General features: G+C 41.1%; 1 protein-coding gene across 2 annotated transcripts; it reads right to left on the bottom strand.

The window, feature by feature from the left end:
• Nucleotides 1-288: 288 nt before the first annotated feature.
• Nucleotides 289-14,901, bottom strand: mmp23ba (matrix metallopeptidase 23ba). Of its 2 annotated transcripts, none has more exons than XM_044121267.1 (8): nt 14,404-14,901; nt 8,234-8,370; nt 6,643-6,782; nt 6,047-6,214; nt 5,795-5,959; nt 3,762-3,872; nt 730-856; nt 289-646 (listed from the first exon to the last, which is right to left on the bottom strand). In XM_044121267.1, exons 1-8 carry the CDS (start codon nt 14,599-14,601, stop codon nt 472-474), a joined length of 1,221 nt encoding a protein of 406 aa, XP_043977202.1. In that variant the 5' UTR covers nt 14,602-14,901; the 3' UTR covers nt 289-471. The 2 variants fall into 2 exon arrangements, with proteins under 2 accessions (XP_043977202.1, XP_043977210.1); XM_044121275.1 differs by having other exon boundaries at nt 8,234-8,366; nt 14,404-14,527.
• Between the last annotated feature and the right edge of the window lie 670 nt (nt 14,902-15,571).

Raw genomic sequence — 15,571 nt, 5'->3', positions numbered from 1 at the left:
AATGAAAAATGTTTTTTTCTTTGGTACAGTTTTGACTTAAATATTAACAATCAAGTGACTACAAAATTAGTTTTGATTAGTTTTAATTCATTAATTTTTTCAGTCCTAAATTTCTTTGGGTTCTGCGGAGTCCTGGGCGAAAGACCCAATTCTAATCTCTTGGGTTTTCTGGCAGAATTTGGATTTAAAATCTGGTATTTTTTCAGATCCCATGATACCATTCCAATAAAATTAAAGTTGCTTAAAACAACTACACATTTGCCAAACAAAACCAAAAAAGCTTTTCAGTGTTGGGTAGTATAAACCATTTATTGTTTGCATGTACAAAAATTTATTCTTTTTTTTGTACATTCAGTTTCATACAAAATGACAATGAAAGGCAGGCATGTTTTATGGATGATACAAGATTCTTTTTCTTTTTTAAAATTGAAATATGTGCCCTAGAGTTCCTGTGTGCTCTGCGGCTTTCCATCAGAAGCGCACTCGTACCCTCCATGAGTAGTTTGTGAGAACTTTGTCCCTTTTCTTTACGATGCAAGTGTATGTGCCTTCGTTGATGGCGTTGGCCACTATGGTGATGTGATCGTCTTTCAAGGAAATGTAGTTTGGGTGAGAGTGCTCCAGCAGCTCCCCGTCTTTGTACCAGCTGAAACAGAAGGCAGACCCTGTTGGAGTAGCGTGACATCAACGCAGCTATAGGACGCGTCACGACGCGTCACATGAACTTACTATATATTGCCTCTCTTTGATGCGATTTTCTTCCCACAGCGAAAAGTTAGCTTCTTTCCCTCAGTGACCAGCTTGTGTTTGGTCCTAGGTGGAGTGGGTGTGGGAGCAGCAGTGGGAAAAGGAAATTCTGTAACGGGAATGAACACGTTAGAGGGAAAACAAAAAAAAAGGATGTAGATATCCAATCAATTTGTTTATTCCTTTAACGAGAGCAGCTGGTAGCGAAGCGTCATTCAGAGCTTTGGGAAGTCAGTCAAAACCTCTTGAACTTGTACATATTTCGTCCACAAACTTCAGCATTAGTGTTGGGATTTCATGGGGCAAAAAAGGACATCAAACATACATACATGTGTTTTTTCCCCCCAGATGTTTACAAAGAAACATCTGAAAACTTTGCATTTATCCTCCATCCACCCATCATTCTCCAGCAGTTTAGTCAGCATTTATGTTCTAGATTATTATTATTATTATTATTATTATTATTATTATTATTATTATTATTATTATTATTATTATTATTATCATGCTATTCCAGCTACGATCACAGAGATGACCTTAACAGGAACGGCCACTGATGGTCATTCTTCTCTACAAAATAAGATGGATTAAGCGGATTTGTTGATTTAATTTTCAAATCTTACCACAGATTCTTGATGCATTTTACAACCCGGACTTTGACTGGGCCATTCTTGCACAAATGTTGTTTGATGTAAACCACACCCCATTGTAGAGCGACTGTACGTTATCATGTCACGGCCACATGAGACAGAAAACCTCCAACCCGAAGTTTCAAGTCTTCAGCAGCCACTAATGATCTTTTAATCAATTTAGCCCAGTTTTAACGCAACAATAAATTTCTTCTTGCTCCTTTTCAAAAAGGCCAGATTTGTGGACTGCACAATAAATACTCAACCTGCTGAAGCTATCCTAGCTTTAGCTGTGGACCTATGCACCTTCATCACATCTTGGCTGCGTCTCTGATTAATCCTATTCTAGCTTTAGACTTTCAGTTTATATAAACAGCTGTTGGCACGTCTACTGTAGTGCCATTCTCTTTCCATTCCTGGCTAATGGACTGAGCAGTGCTTGGTGAGATATTCAAATTTTTGGATATCGTTTTACCAGCTAATCCTGATTTAAACTTCTTTATAGTTTTATCTGTGAGCTGCCTCTAGTCTTTATGATGTATGCTTAAAGATCTGCACAGCTGTATTTCTACTGCCATTAAATGGCACATAGGTAGACTCTATGTAGTAATTTGGTGTAAGTCACTGGTTTATGAGTTAGTGTAGGGTTGATCAACTAAGGATTAATTGATAAGTGGTCATTTTCTTAACAACTTGAGGTTTCTCTCAAGTCTAACCGTCTTTCAAAAGCATGAAGGGCTGAATGTTTCACAATATGCTAAATTAAATAAAAAAAAAAACCCAAAAACATTATTTATATGTCAGCCATATTAAATACTGAGTGGATAAACAGGAAATTGTAGTTTTCTCTTATTATTGAATTTAGACATTTGTGAAATATAACAAAACAGGAATCGCTTAGATTGCTGTATAGAAATAAAAATAAATAAATATGTGAAACACTTAAATCTCCATGAACAGACAGATGTTCATACAGACGAGTCTGTGGTTACTCTTGAAGGAAAGCTAAAACTTCCCTCCATGAAATTCTTTAACTCGCGACCCCAAAATCAACCTGTTTATTTGCCGCCACGTTTTCTCTTATAATGTTACCGTCTGTCTCTGTCGTGTCCTCCGCTTTTCTGTCGTAGCACATCACTAATTTTTGAATGAGAAACTGACGCTGCTCCGCCAAGCAGCTCGGCTGAATCGGCACTGTTACGGCGTGACATAAGGATTTTTGCCGAGTGTTTGCATTTCACAGCAGAACTGCAAAAAGAGCATTTTTCATCCCACACTGGCTTCTGTTTGGACCGTTTCTCTTTCCCGTTCTGGTATGCTTCCGCCATCTTTATTCTTTTATCAACAGGGCTCCGCTGTAGGATGACCAGCAGATCCTTCTGCCTTCAGCCACACACTAAAAGAGTGTCTAAGTGGACGTTATTTAAACTAGTCCAAAATAGAAGATGGGAATCTTCAACTTCACAAGTATATGGACCTTTGTGTTGGTCTGTCCCACAAAACCCCAATACTATTAAGACATATTATGAAAAAAATAGTTTCATCTCAGTTTCACTTGTAATATAAAAATACAACACTGTTCCCCGATAAGCACCTCCACTGAAACCCGATCATCATAAATGTCACGATCCAACCCTCGCCTGAGAGAGTGATGCTGACCTGTCGGGGACGTGGGGCTCCTGTCATTATAACATCTCCCATCTGGCTTCTGACAAACACAACGGAGCAGTCTGTGATCAGCTCTTAGGCTGCTTAAGAGCCCCTCATTTTCTCGTTAATGCCGCAAAAATCCCAATTGACCCTGTGCGTCTCTAACCCTCAAGCCACAGTCTGAAATTCCAGCGGTTTGGAGTCGCTCTGGAATTTTCCACAGCCGTACAGCGTCTCTGAAATCAACAATGAGGAACAGATTCCTGCAGGCCAGAAATCGTATCCTCGCGCTTGTCTCCGAACTGTCCCCCCGTTGCTGACAAAACCCACTGGAAAGCCAAGAAATGCGAAGGGTTGTGATAGTTTGGAGGGGCCGTTTCCTGTTGTGCAAGAGAAGCGTCCCGCAGTGGAGCCTAAAGAGGAGCTCAGACTGCTGATGTGGTGGGCTGCACGCGAAGCAGGTCCCTTTGGGTGGCAGCCAACAGGCACCAGCTCTGCTGAGCCTGGAGGAAAGGCTTCTCCTTCAGTAGAAATACTCTTTAATTCCCTCTTAAATCACACTCTTAAAAAAACTCCATCACAGCTCTACGAGGTTGGGCCTGTTGGCTCCAGCTGTTCCATTGGCAAACGGTTCACAGCAGCTCTTTACGCTGTGAAAGCTTTATTTTTTTCTTTTTTTTCTTTTTTCCTCCCCTGGCTGCTGCTGCTCTCTGCTGCTGCTCTCTGCTGCCTTACCGTAACAGAAATCACAGCTGGACGGGCAGTGCCTCTGCATGAGCCTGCGCTTGCTGTCGCAGTAGCCTTTCCGAGCCCAGGAAGGACAGATAAATAAGCGATCCAAACATCCTGGAAGAAAGAGCGGGGAGGTTAGAGGGTGGATTTAGGAGGAGCAGGACCAGACAGACACGCAGCTCTCAGTCAGCAGCAAAGAGAAAAGCTGGATCCCCGATCCATTTTTTTGTGCCAACAAAAATGAGTCACTGTAATACACACTAATGACGACTCGTGACTTTATGCAATGTGCATTAATGCCACGTTGGCTGTCAGCGTCAAAGACAAACTCGGTGGTCTGTTTTCCCTTTGGTTCTGATCCAAAAATGTGTCACTGCGTGTTATTTAACCAGTTTTTAACGTGTTTATCTGGGTGTAATTCCTCCAATTCCAGGATCAGAGTACAAAATGTTTCAGCTTTTTTTTTTGTCATTCACAGATAAATTTGATCGTTTTGTTCATGTTCTTCCCTTCCTAGGCCTACAGTTCCAGCAGATTGTTTGGACTAATAAGAGGGTTCAAGCTCTCATTTTGCTTTTTAAAACAGCAGTGATGATTAATCAGTTCTGCAAGATGTGCTGCATGTAAAACCAGGTGAAAGATGGCAATGTGAGGAAATCAAATATTTCTTCCAAACAAGTTATTACCAGGCACTACTTGGTAATAATTTAATAGAAAAAATAAATAAAAGAACTAAGTTACTAAGTTACTAAGTTGGTTTTTATGTTGTTGGAAAACTGGACACACTGCTTGGTCTCTAGTTATTTAAGAACCTCTTAGATGAATTACCAATGCACCAGTCTAGGTGCATCTTACGTAAATAGATTTTAAAGAAAAAAAATCATTAACAATAACTTATTTGATCTAAAACAGAAAGAGAGGAATGATTCCTTCTACTGATAAAAAATAATTTAATTTAGCAAATAAGTGTTTATTCTGCATAACATTATACTTGTTTGTTATTTTGCTTCGTACGGATTGACACTAGCAAAACGTTCATACTAATTAGTCTGGCTATCTGCTCTTTTAACTAGCCTACAAGCCGCTGCTTTACAAATATGTAAAAATTTGTAACATGCTAACTGTGATTTAATAAGTGTTAATTCTTTGGTTTTCTTGCCATGACTGTCTAAGCCTTTTCAAACTGTGAATGGTAAAATTTTTTATTCCTTAAATTTAACTACCATCAATTAAAAAATCTAATCTATATAGCATATATATATATATATATATGTATATATATATATATATATATATATATATATACACCATCTGGCATCTGGGGAAGAGATAGCAATCATTTGCTTTCCAACAAGCATGATGACCAGTCAAAAAGAAGTGATGACAAATGTAGTCTCACCTGTGCTCAGTTGGACAGGTGTGAGGGAAATGTCATGTTTAGAGTGAAAACCTGGTGTCCTTCATTAAATAATTATTTCTTTTTTTTTATTTCTACGTATGGCATTATATTGAAAAAGGATCTTGTGGACAATACAAGCCCTGTGACGTCTTTGATGTATGTCATCTGTCCTGATGCACAAATGTGTGTGTGTGTGTGTGTGTATTGAGATCAATTGTTTGGGAATCATTGCTCAGCTCTGTCAGTACTGAGTACAGGTGCTATTATTGCAGTGCTGTCAATGTTTTTTTTGTTTGTTTTTTTTTACATCCACTAACCACTTACACTATGTTGCCAAAAGTCTTCGCTCACCTGTCTTCACTCACATATCAGCTTGCCTTGGCATCAGTGTTAGACACTTTTCATTCCTTGATTAAAAATATTTCAGGCATTATCCCTTTATGCCACAGATGTTTCAGTCTTTCTTTTTTTTTTTTTGCCCACATTCTCCATGCTACTTTGATCTTTTTGAGTTTTGAGTAAATGACACTCCTTGCACTAGCCAAAACGGTAATATAGAAAATATTTAGCAGTTTTAAATGGTAACTTTCTAAAACCTTGCTCTGGTCCGACAGGGAAGTCTAAACAACAAACGTACCATAGAGACGGTGCAAACCCCAGACCTCATCCTGCGTGATCTGCTTGCGTCCTGTCAGAGTAGCATTCAGGTGCATTATAGTCTTCGGATCCATAGAGTGCATGAGTCCGAGGACGTGGCCGATTTCATGCGTTGCCACGTGGACGATGTCTGTCAGCCAAACCCCTGCAACACAAACGTAACTGCGATTGTCGTTCACTTAACTAATTGTCTGTGGGTGCAAAAATAAAAAATAAATAAATAAATTCCTACCTTTCTTCCAGCTGAAGCGCATGTCTCCCAGAATCCAGTATTCGTGGTCGTCAAAGTGGATCTCGCCCGTTGGAGGGAAGAAGGCGTGAGCCAGTTCACCCGTGATGCCGTCAAAACAGTGGTGCAGGTAGGACTGCCAGCAGTCCGTGTGGTTGACCGGGTAAAATCCTGCCAAGACAGAGAGAAGAACGCACACCTCTGAGTCAAGGAGGGAAGCCCTCATCCCATTATTTCTGCTCTCTGCAGACTGCAGATGGGAAGTGATGAATTACAAGACAGAGAGCTCTTTGCTAAAGCCTCATCCTGCAGGATGACAACCATGCCTCTCCTTGTCACTGACAATTTATGCCAGGCTCTTGAGTTTAGTCCCAGAAGTACGAATAAAGCATATTTCACACCGTTTTGCTATGGAAGCCGTCAAGCATTTACAGTTTTTTTCTTCTTGCAGAATTATGAATCATGCTGAATATAGGCTTTGTACCTTAGTCTCGGCACATAGCAATTTAAGGAAAAGCAACAGCAAAGCAGAACTCTGGAGCCGGGTGCCAAGCAACATCTGTTGGAGACAGCAGCATGCAGGCAGAGCAAGCACCCACCAATCTTAATGTCTGCCTCCTCGTCAGCTGGCACCTCTCTGAATGAGAACGGGGAAACGTCACTCCACAGGCCAAAAGCCCTGGCAATGCCTCGACGTGTGTCGCTGGCATTTATCAGGTTTGTAGGAAAAGACAGCAACCTGTTGGGAAGCACCGTGCCGTTAGTCCTGCTCTCTGTACGCATTCCTCCCTGCAGCTGAGGAGTCAGCAAAAATCAAAAAACGTAATAGAAGAAAAACACAGCAGCTACTGTTCGGTAGTGCACACATTCCCACAAGTGTCGCTGAGTACAGCTCCATTACTTCATCTTCTTGAGTATCTCAGCCAGGGTTAGATCTGTGCAGGAACTTTTAATGAGGGTTATGTGTTAATCAGATTGTCTGTAGTCTTTTTGTAGGGAGTTTTAGATCACCGCAGTTGGTGAAATTCAGTGTTGGCTTTTCTAATTCAGTCTTACTGAAGAGTTTATGGGCTGACTGAGGACGCCAGAGGGCGTAAAAACTGGTGAAGGTTTTCTTCAAAGCAATTTGTACAATAGGATCCAAACAGTTTGAAGTCTTTTCTGTACAATTTGATAATAACTTTCTATAGTTAAGCATGGCGGGGATGTGGAGCCACTTTTGGTGGATAACAAGTCAGTGTGTGCCTTGGAATGAGTGAGAAAAACATGGCAAGCTTTTCCATTCAGAATAAACAATTTCTTCAAACCACATCCACAGATGTCATATTTAAGTACCTTCAGAAATGTTTTGAATATTTGCAAAGGCAGACTTTGACTAAGACGAAAGTGTTTGTATTGTCCTGCTAAAACCAACGTGACTGTGGTACGTGCATTGCTTCGAGTAAATTTGTATTTATTCAGCACTTTCTGCAAGAAGCTGTTTTGTGTAGCACTCAAGACCGGTAAGGAGACTACATTATCTAATTCTTCGTCTTGTCTAAATCTTGACTACATTTCTACTTTTTTTTAATGTCTGGGATATAATGATCTCAGGACTTTTTTCTCAAACCAATCAAGACCGTGACTGCAACATCCCTCTTTCAGTTTTCATCCCTACAGTTTTCTTTTTTACTTGAGACATGAGAAAACACCTAGAATAAATAACTTCCACTGCAAATACTTGGGTATTTTTCTATCTGTACAAGACACACAAAAAAAGACCATTAAGCCACCCAATTTTACTCACTCTGCCTGCAACTAATGCTAAGTTAGCTAACATTTGGCAGCACATATGTGTCCAACAGATTGGTCTGTTTGATCTTGTTACCAGCTTGCCAGATTCATTGAACAAGCAGTAGCATGTAGCTGAGGGTCTGCCGACGTACAAGTTTGGGTTCCCTTAAATGTTGCGGCATTGCCTCTGTCTGAGGAAGTGCCAGTTTACTAATGAAATGCAACAGACGTGTTTTCTCTAAATGTTTGTATCAACAGCTGCATTGTTATGAACAGAGCAATGATTATAAAAACTGTGTCCCATTAGTTTTCTCTTCCTATACTTTGGTCTTGGTGTTAGTGTCATCGCCCTCAAAGTCTTGGTATGCTCTTGTCTACTTAACTGTGCTAATAAGGGAACGGTGTGTGAGTAAATACTTATAAGTTAGCTTGAATTTGTCCCATTTGAGCTGCTCTGGGGTCAGGGTGTAGCGCTTGTTCCTGGACAGGTGGAGGACTTGTGAGCGGGCCTCTTTGCGGATCCCGATGACCAACATGGTGGTGTGAGCTTCTTCCTTGGACAAAGCAAAAACCTTTAATGTTTCACATTACAGATTGCGAAGTGAGGACAGAGTGCTCGCTTCGACTTCAAAATCAAAGTGAGCACCGTATTAAAGATCTGGTTCAGACCTTTTGAAGTGGCTTCCTGTTAAAGGTGAGGTGGGCGCCAGTGCAGCTGGAAGCCACCTCTGCATCTATTGGATCAGCATCTTCATACAGTGTCATTCAGATTAGTCGGTGCTGGAGTTGGGAGCTAACCGTAAGAGAGCCCGAGACTAAAGTGGACTTCTACTATCCTAACCCTTCTGTCTTAAGAGATGGAATCATGTAGACCTCACAGGTTTTTTACTCTTTGCACTGACCTCCCCAACTTCCCCACTGCCCAACCATGACATTTAGCGCACTCCTCCTGAGTAATGAGCTAAGACCACGGGAGGGTTAAAGCAACTCCGATCTCAAAAGCACCATGGCATGGTATGGTTTATGTGATCACTACTTAAGACTCTTTAAACTTACCATAAGAGGATTAATTAGACAGGAAATGTAAATAGGAGGTGGTGTGCACCCAACAAATCTGTCAGGAAATTTAGGGAGAAAGAGAACAGCATTTCTGGTCAGAATTTCTACCTGATATACACTGTGTACACTTTTACTAGGCAAGTTTTAGTTTTGACCATATCATTTTTATGCAAATTCTCCAACTCCAAGCTGTATAAACTTGAATGCTTTGTTTAATGAGGGAGGGTCGTTCCTAAGGAGATCAACCATAATTATTAGGCAGTTTCTTTTCCTCAGGCAAAATGGGGACAAGAAGAGATTTAAGCGACTCTGAAAAGTCCAAAAATTGTAAAAAGTCTTTCAGAGGGATGCAGCACCCTTGAAACTGCTAAGATATTTGGGTGTGATTACAGAACCATCAAACTGTTTGCTGCTAATAGTCAGCAGGGTCGCAAGAAACATGTTGAGAAAAAAACTGGTAAATCAACTCCCAAAGATTTGAGAAAAACCAAACGTGAAGCTGCCAGGATCCCGTTTTCTTCCATTGCTCACATTCCAGTACTGCATCCTACCAGGAAGGCCCTGAAGTACAAGAGACATGGCCAAAATAAGGACGGCTGAAACCCGATCACCAAGTTGAAATGTCAAGACTGGGCCAAGACACATCTGAAGACAGATTTGTCAAAGGTTTTATGGACTCATGAGATAAGAGTGACTCTTGACGGACCAGATGGATCGACCCGTAGCTGGATCAGTAATGGGCACAGAGCTCCACTTGCTCTGCTCTTTGAGTGTGCTAGTGCTAAACAATGGCAATTGTCTGGATGAAATCTGTTTGGTATGATTCTCAATCATTTTTGTACAAAAGCATTTCTAAGAAATGAAGCTCTAAGGCATTTAAAGTGGGGATGAGACACAAATTATACCACTTGAAGTTTTAATTTTCTCATAGATTTTAAAGCCTGTGATCTGGTGCTTTGTTTTGTAAAAAAAAAAAGTCATAAATATTCCATGGTTGCCTTTGTGTCTCTGTGTGGCCCGTTGACATTTGATCAACAGCTGGTCTAACCAGGGTCTGCCATCCTTCTCATTCATTTACTGCTGGAGATAAACTCCAGCTCCCTCAAGCCTTGCACAGTGGATCTAATAGTAAAATGGGGAAGAAGATGCCTGATCAAATACTTTATTGGCTCCAATGGTCTCGTAGACTAATGTTGCCAAAAGTAACATTAGTCTACTTTTGGCATTGAATACCCAAATTCAATGCCTCCATGTCATTGAATTTGGGTATTCCAGTCACAACAAAATGCAGGCTGCTTCAACAACTGTCTGTGAAATAATGGGTTGCTCCTGAGCTCAGTAAATTTCAGTTCGGTAACATGATAGGATGCCATCTGTGCAATAAATCCACTTGTGAATTTCCCTCCAAACTAAATATTCCACAGTCAATGGTTAGTGGTAATATAACAAAGTGGAAGTTACTGGGAACAGCAGCAACTGAGTCTTGAAGTGGTAGAGCACTTAAAATCACAGAGTGAGCTCAGCAGATGCTGAGGCACATAGTGCCCAGACTCAGTAGACAGACTTTCAAACTTTATTTGGCCTTTGTATTAGAACTGTGACTAAAAAGCTTCATGCAATGGGTTTCCATGGCAGAGCAGCTGCATCCAAACCTTACATCACCAATCGCAATGCAGCATGTTGGGAGCAAGTTTGAACCACTACTGGACTGGACTCTGAAGCGGTGGAGATGTGCTTTGGATCAATGAATAATGACTCGTTTGGGAATTGAATGGATGAGTCTGCCATTGGCAGCTGCCAGTAAAACACCCATTTATGACTTCATTATGTCAAATGTGGGGCTGCACAGTGGCGCAGTTGGTAGAGATGTTGCCTTGCAGCAAGAAGGTCCTGGGTTTGATTCCCGGCCGGGGTCTTTCTGCATGGAGTTTGCATGTTCTCCCTGTGCACCCCTCTCCGGGTTCTCCGGCTTCCTCCCACAGTCCAAAAGCATGACTGTCAGGTTAATTGGTTTCTCTAAATTCTCCCTAGGTGTGAGTGTGTGTGTGTGTGTGAGTGTGTTGTTTGTCTTGTATGTCTCTGTGTTGCCCTGCGACAGACTGGCGGCCTGTCCAGGGCGAACCCCGCCTCTCGCCCGGGACGCAGCTGGAGATAGGCACCAGTAACCCCCATTAGGGAAGAAGGGTGTTCAGATAATGGATGGATGGATGGATGTCAAATGTGAGGGACATGTTGCCCTCAGCATGAGCTTACTTAAATTAATTATTGTTCTATCAGGTTTTCTGGATCTGGTCTGCTCTCCATCCCCACAACCAAACATGGAGAAGCAGCATTCAGCTTCTCCGCACCACCAATCTGTAACAAATTTTCAGAAAACTACACAACTGCTGAAACACTGAGTTCCTTCAGATCAAGACTTAAAGCACACATGTGAGTAGTCGTACGTGGAACACTGATCAACAAGTATTTACTTGATTATTTTGATGACGACTTTTGACAAAATGTAATGTTTATCTCTTGTTCGATACATTTTTATGATGTAAAGTACTTTGAATCATCTTGTTGCTGAAATGTGCCACACAAGTAAACTTGACCTGACCTAAATTTGATATCAATATGATTTACTCCATTTAACTTTAGATGTCTGCAGATGTTGGTGAGACTGTTTGGGCGACTTTTAAAGCAACGTTTATTCTATGTGCCCGTTCCATTGCCTGTTGGTGAGCTGGCTGACAGAGGACTACTACAACATTTCCCTTTCTCATAGAAACACAAAATCCGCTATTTGGAAAAATCCAATGCTGTGAAAAACACAAGGGGTCCTGGAGTGGAATCAAAACGAGCACCACCCATCTCTTTCATTACGGTTACATTGTGAAGTGTTATATTATGTTAGCAACACTTGGCAGAATTGCTGCTTTTCTGTTCCGTGTTAATGCAGTTGGAGTGTGGTTGACATTTTAGTTTAATATTTTTGTATAAATGCTGTGTAATTTTTACTAAGGTACTGTTAATAGAGGTTATCAGTTGCATTCGAATTGAATTACGGTAAGTGCAATGCCTTCAGTGTGACCAGCAGCATTCTAAAAACATCAGGCATATTTTCACAAGCAAAAAGCCCAGAAAAAACTTTGGACTCAGTCAAACAGCTGGCTTGTCTCACTACAGAGCTACAGTTTATTTTAAAACTATATTTTCTTCATGTGTGTCATTACATCATCATGGAGTTAGTCAAAAACCTCACCTGACGCAACTTGTTCTGTAGCAGCACTTGTCTGGGGTAAAATGGTATAACTAGATGGCAAATGCAAACTAGAGCTCCCTTTATTTTGCATTCCATACCTTATCCTCTGGATCCTGTTCTGGATTTGCCCCATCATGAGTAATATGTTACTTCCTTTCCAAAATACTGAAACAGAGGCAGGCGCATTCTGTTGGGAAACTTGATAAAGTCTCTCACTCGACTTTCAAAGAATGCTCTTTTTCTTCCAAATTACATCCCCAATATGCTCTACTGACCTCCGCTGACACACCGCAGTCATGCACTCTGTGACTTATGAGGCGTCTGATGTATTCAGGCCAGCACAGCTCTCTCCCTCTCTCCATGTACCGTGTCACTGCACATCGACACTCACGCTTTGGCTCAAATGAAGATGAATTGGGGGAACTGCGAGGACCGAAGTAGGCTCTCTCTAGACTGAGTGAACTCGCAGACCAAAACATGCGGGGAGACATCGCTGAGGACTCTGGAGGGAGTCTGGAATAGCTTAGCCTCAAATTAATAAACAAGGGATTATGATTTTCATTCCTCAACTCCAACAAACACACACACGAATTCTTTTTTTTTTTCTTCAGCAAATGCTGCATTCTGAATATAATTTAAAACACAAGTTGTTTGTTGATTGATATACATATGAGTTCCTTGCAAAAGTTTTTTTTCACATTTTGTCATGCTACGACCACATACTTAAATGCTTTCCATTGGGCTTTTCTAGGGACAGACTAACACAAATCAAAACATAATAACAAAGTCAAGGATAAATTTGTGTGGTTTTCAAAAATGTTTTGGAACAAATAAATCTGACAAGTGTGTCATCTCACTTCTAATTTCCCGTTGAGTTCAATAAAGTATTTTCAGATTCGAATTGAATTCAGTTATATTAAACTCTCTTTACCAAAGTATCGCAAAATAACATTCAGAGCGACCAACTTCACCCCTTCCAAGAGCAAAACAGATCTAGTCTGTATGGATAGGTGGCAAGTAAAAAGTCACAGTAGAAAGAAAGTAATAAGAAGTCCTGCTTACAATTTGCCACAGTGAAAGAAATGTAGGAAGATGCTCTAGTCAGATAAGACCAATACAAAATGCTGTCTGAGTTGGAGCACCAGCGCTTCATATTATCCTGAACACATCATCCCCATATGGCTGCATCAAGCTGTGTGAATGATTTTTATTTTATTTATTTTTTTTGTTATTCAAGAAGGGTAGGAAAGCTGGTAAAAGTTGAGGAGAGAACAACTGTAAAAATACAACAGCTACTGTGGAATTATTTAGATCAAAGCAGATTTATGGTCCAGTCAAAGCCCACGCCTAAGTCCCATTACGAATATGTGGCAGGACTTGCATCTTAATGTTCACAGACACTCAATCTAAGTGAGTTTGTGCTATTTTGCAAAGAATATTTGACAAAAGAGAAAAAAAGTCAGATGCGCAAAGCATTCTTTTAAAAACGGGATAAGTCTATGTAGCTTAATACATACGAACACCACACTGTTCATATTTTTATTGGCTAAAATAAAGAAAGAAAAAGAAAGCCATGAATCATCTTTCATTTTTATATGGATTTATGCTGTCAGTTTATCTAATAAATGTTAACGCAGCAGTTCTTTTGAATGACAGCTAATAGGAATGTGTGGCAGAGGAAATGACACAAAGCTGTTCCTCAGGCTCTCTGTCACAGTGGGTGGCTGGAGAGAAGTGAAGTAATGTGGAGGGGAAGACATTTTTCCTATTCACTGAAGACATTACCTTACAAGGATCCACTTTGTTGCCCAAACCAATTCTGGTATTCATCTAACATCAACTGAACTGAACTTTAACTAGATCTGATGTCCATTACCTTAAATGATTCCATCTTTTGGTAGTGATTAGGCTGAACATTTAATCCCAATAAAAGTATTTTATGATAAATTATAAATAAATAAATAATAATAAAAAAGACAGCAGGAAATTACCCAGCTCCTTTGAAGTCTCAAGACATTCCAGATAAAGAGGTTTGTCAAGTTTTCAAATTCAATCTTTTCACAGCGCAGAATCTTTTGTTGTACTAGTGCTGCCTTTCAAAAGTTAACATTTAGTTGTAACTTCCTGAAAAATCACGATTATTTTGGGAAATGTATTACCTTGGACAAGTATATAGACATAATATGTCGTTAAAAAATGAATTAAAAGGTAACCAGCTTCTTAATTAGTTTAATGCTCAGCTCTAACTCCGAGTCCTCCGGGTCACCAAGTGGTCACAGCATACCTCTAACCTCCAGGAGGGAAACGCGGTGGTTAGATGCATCCCTGCGAACAGAAGGCTGAGCAGCGCTGCGGTCAGCAGAGGAGCGGAACACCAGTCACCGCTGCGTAAACCTCCAGGAGTCCCACAGCTCACCATGGCTGCAGCACTGTCACTCTTTGGGAAGTATTTGCGTCTGTCTGCGAAGAAAGCTCCAACCATCGATGCCCGCCGGCGCTACTTCATGCCCATTGCGCGCAACTTTGCGTGTAGCTTTCTGTCACTCTGTGCGGGAGCGCAGTCCAGCCTGCGGACCGCGTAAAGAAAAGTGCAGACTGCACATCAGCTCTGCTCGGCTCTCTTCCGCTCAGCAGCACGCCTGCCTGCCTCGCCAGCGGGCTGGATTCACGTTGCTGTAGTCGGGGCAGGGGGTCAGTGTCGAGACGACCTAATGAAAACCAAACGCGCTGTCCGTCGCACCACTGCTTCCAACCACGAAACCTCAGTTAAAGCACTATCAGATGGGTTGTTCTGTTTTTATTCTCTCTCTTTCTTTAGAGTTTATGTAATCCTCCTGGGGAAAAAAAAAAACCCTTATGCACAGGCATCTGGGCACAGGAGAACGGACAGGGGCGTTGTTAGTATTTTAAAGCACATGGGGGGCTGGAGCCCTCTTTTTTTTTTCTTCACCTGCCTGGATGTTTAGTTGCTCTTATTCCTCCCATAGCAAGCCACTGCTATTAATACCATTCATATCATTGGTGGGGGCTGTACCTGACGTAAATGGCCTTCACATGCCACAGTTTGCAGTTTGTGGTTTTCTAATGGACATTAGCTATAGGTTTCATCTGTGCAATAGTATGCAGATTTTTAATTTCACATGAGCATCATATTGAATTTCTGAATTGCTGCATGGTCATCGTGTAATTTGCGATTTTTCACAAGAGCATCACATGTAAAGGGTAAATGACCTGCATATGCAGTGCGCTTTATCAAGTCTGAGGACTCCAAAGCACTTCACAACGCAATCAGTCATTCACCCTTTCATGCACACATTTACACACTGATAGTGGTAAGTAAGCTACAATGTGGTCACACTAGGGCAAACAAACAAAATGAGTTTGCCATTGAATTGGTGCCATCAGAAACCCAGGAGCAGGCAAGGCGTATGAAGTGTCTCGCCCAAGGACAC

This window comes from Gambusia affinis, linkage group LG01, assembly GCF_019740435.1.
Source record: "Gambusia affinis linkage group LG01, SWU_Gaff_1.0, whole genome shotgun sequence".
Taxonomy (NCBI): Eukaryota; Metazoa; Chordata; class Actinopteri; order Cyprinodontiformes; family Poeciliidae; genus Gambusia; species Gambusia affinis.
This window is presented reverse-complemented; position numbering and strand designations above follow the sequence as displayed.

What these genes read in the sequence shown, in the direction of transcription:
- mmp23ba (XM_044121267.1), bottom strand. Translation starts at nt 14,601, where the DNA reads ATGGTTGGAGCTTTCTTCGCAGACAGACGCAAATACTTCCCAAAGAGT. An exon ending in TTCCCTCCTGGAGGTTAGAG is followed by an intron (nt 8,371 to 14,403) that starts GTATGCTGTGAC and finishes GCTTTGTCCAAG; the next exon opens with GAAGAAGCTCACACCACCAT. An exon ending in CAGCTGTGATTTCTGTTACG is followed by an intron (nt 857 to 3,761) that starts GTAAGGCAGCAG and finishes TTCCCGTTACAG; the next exon opens with AATTTCCTTTTCCCACTGCT.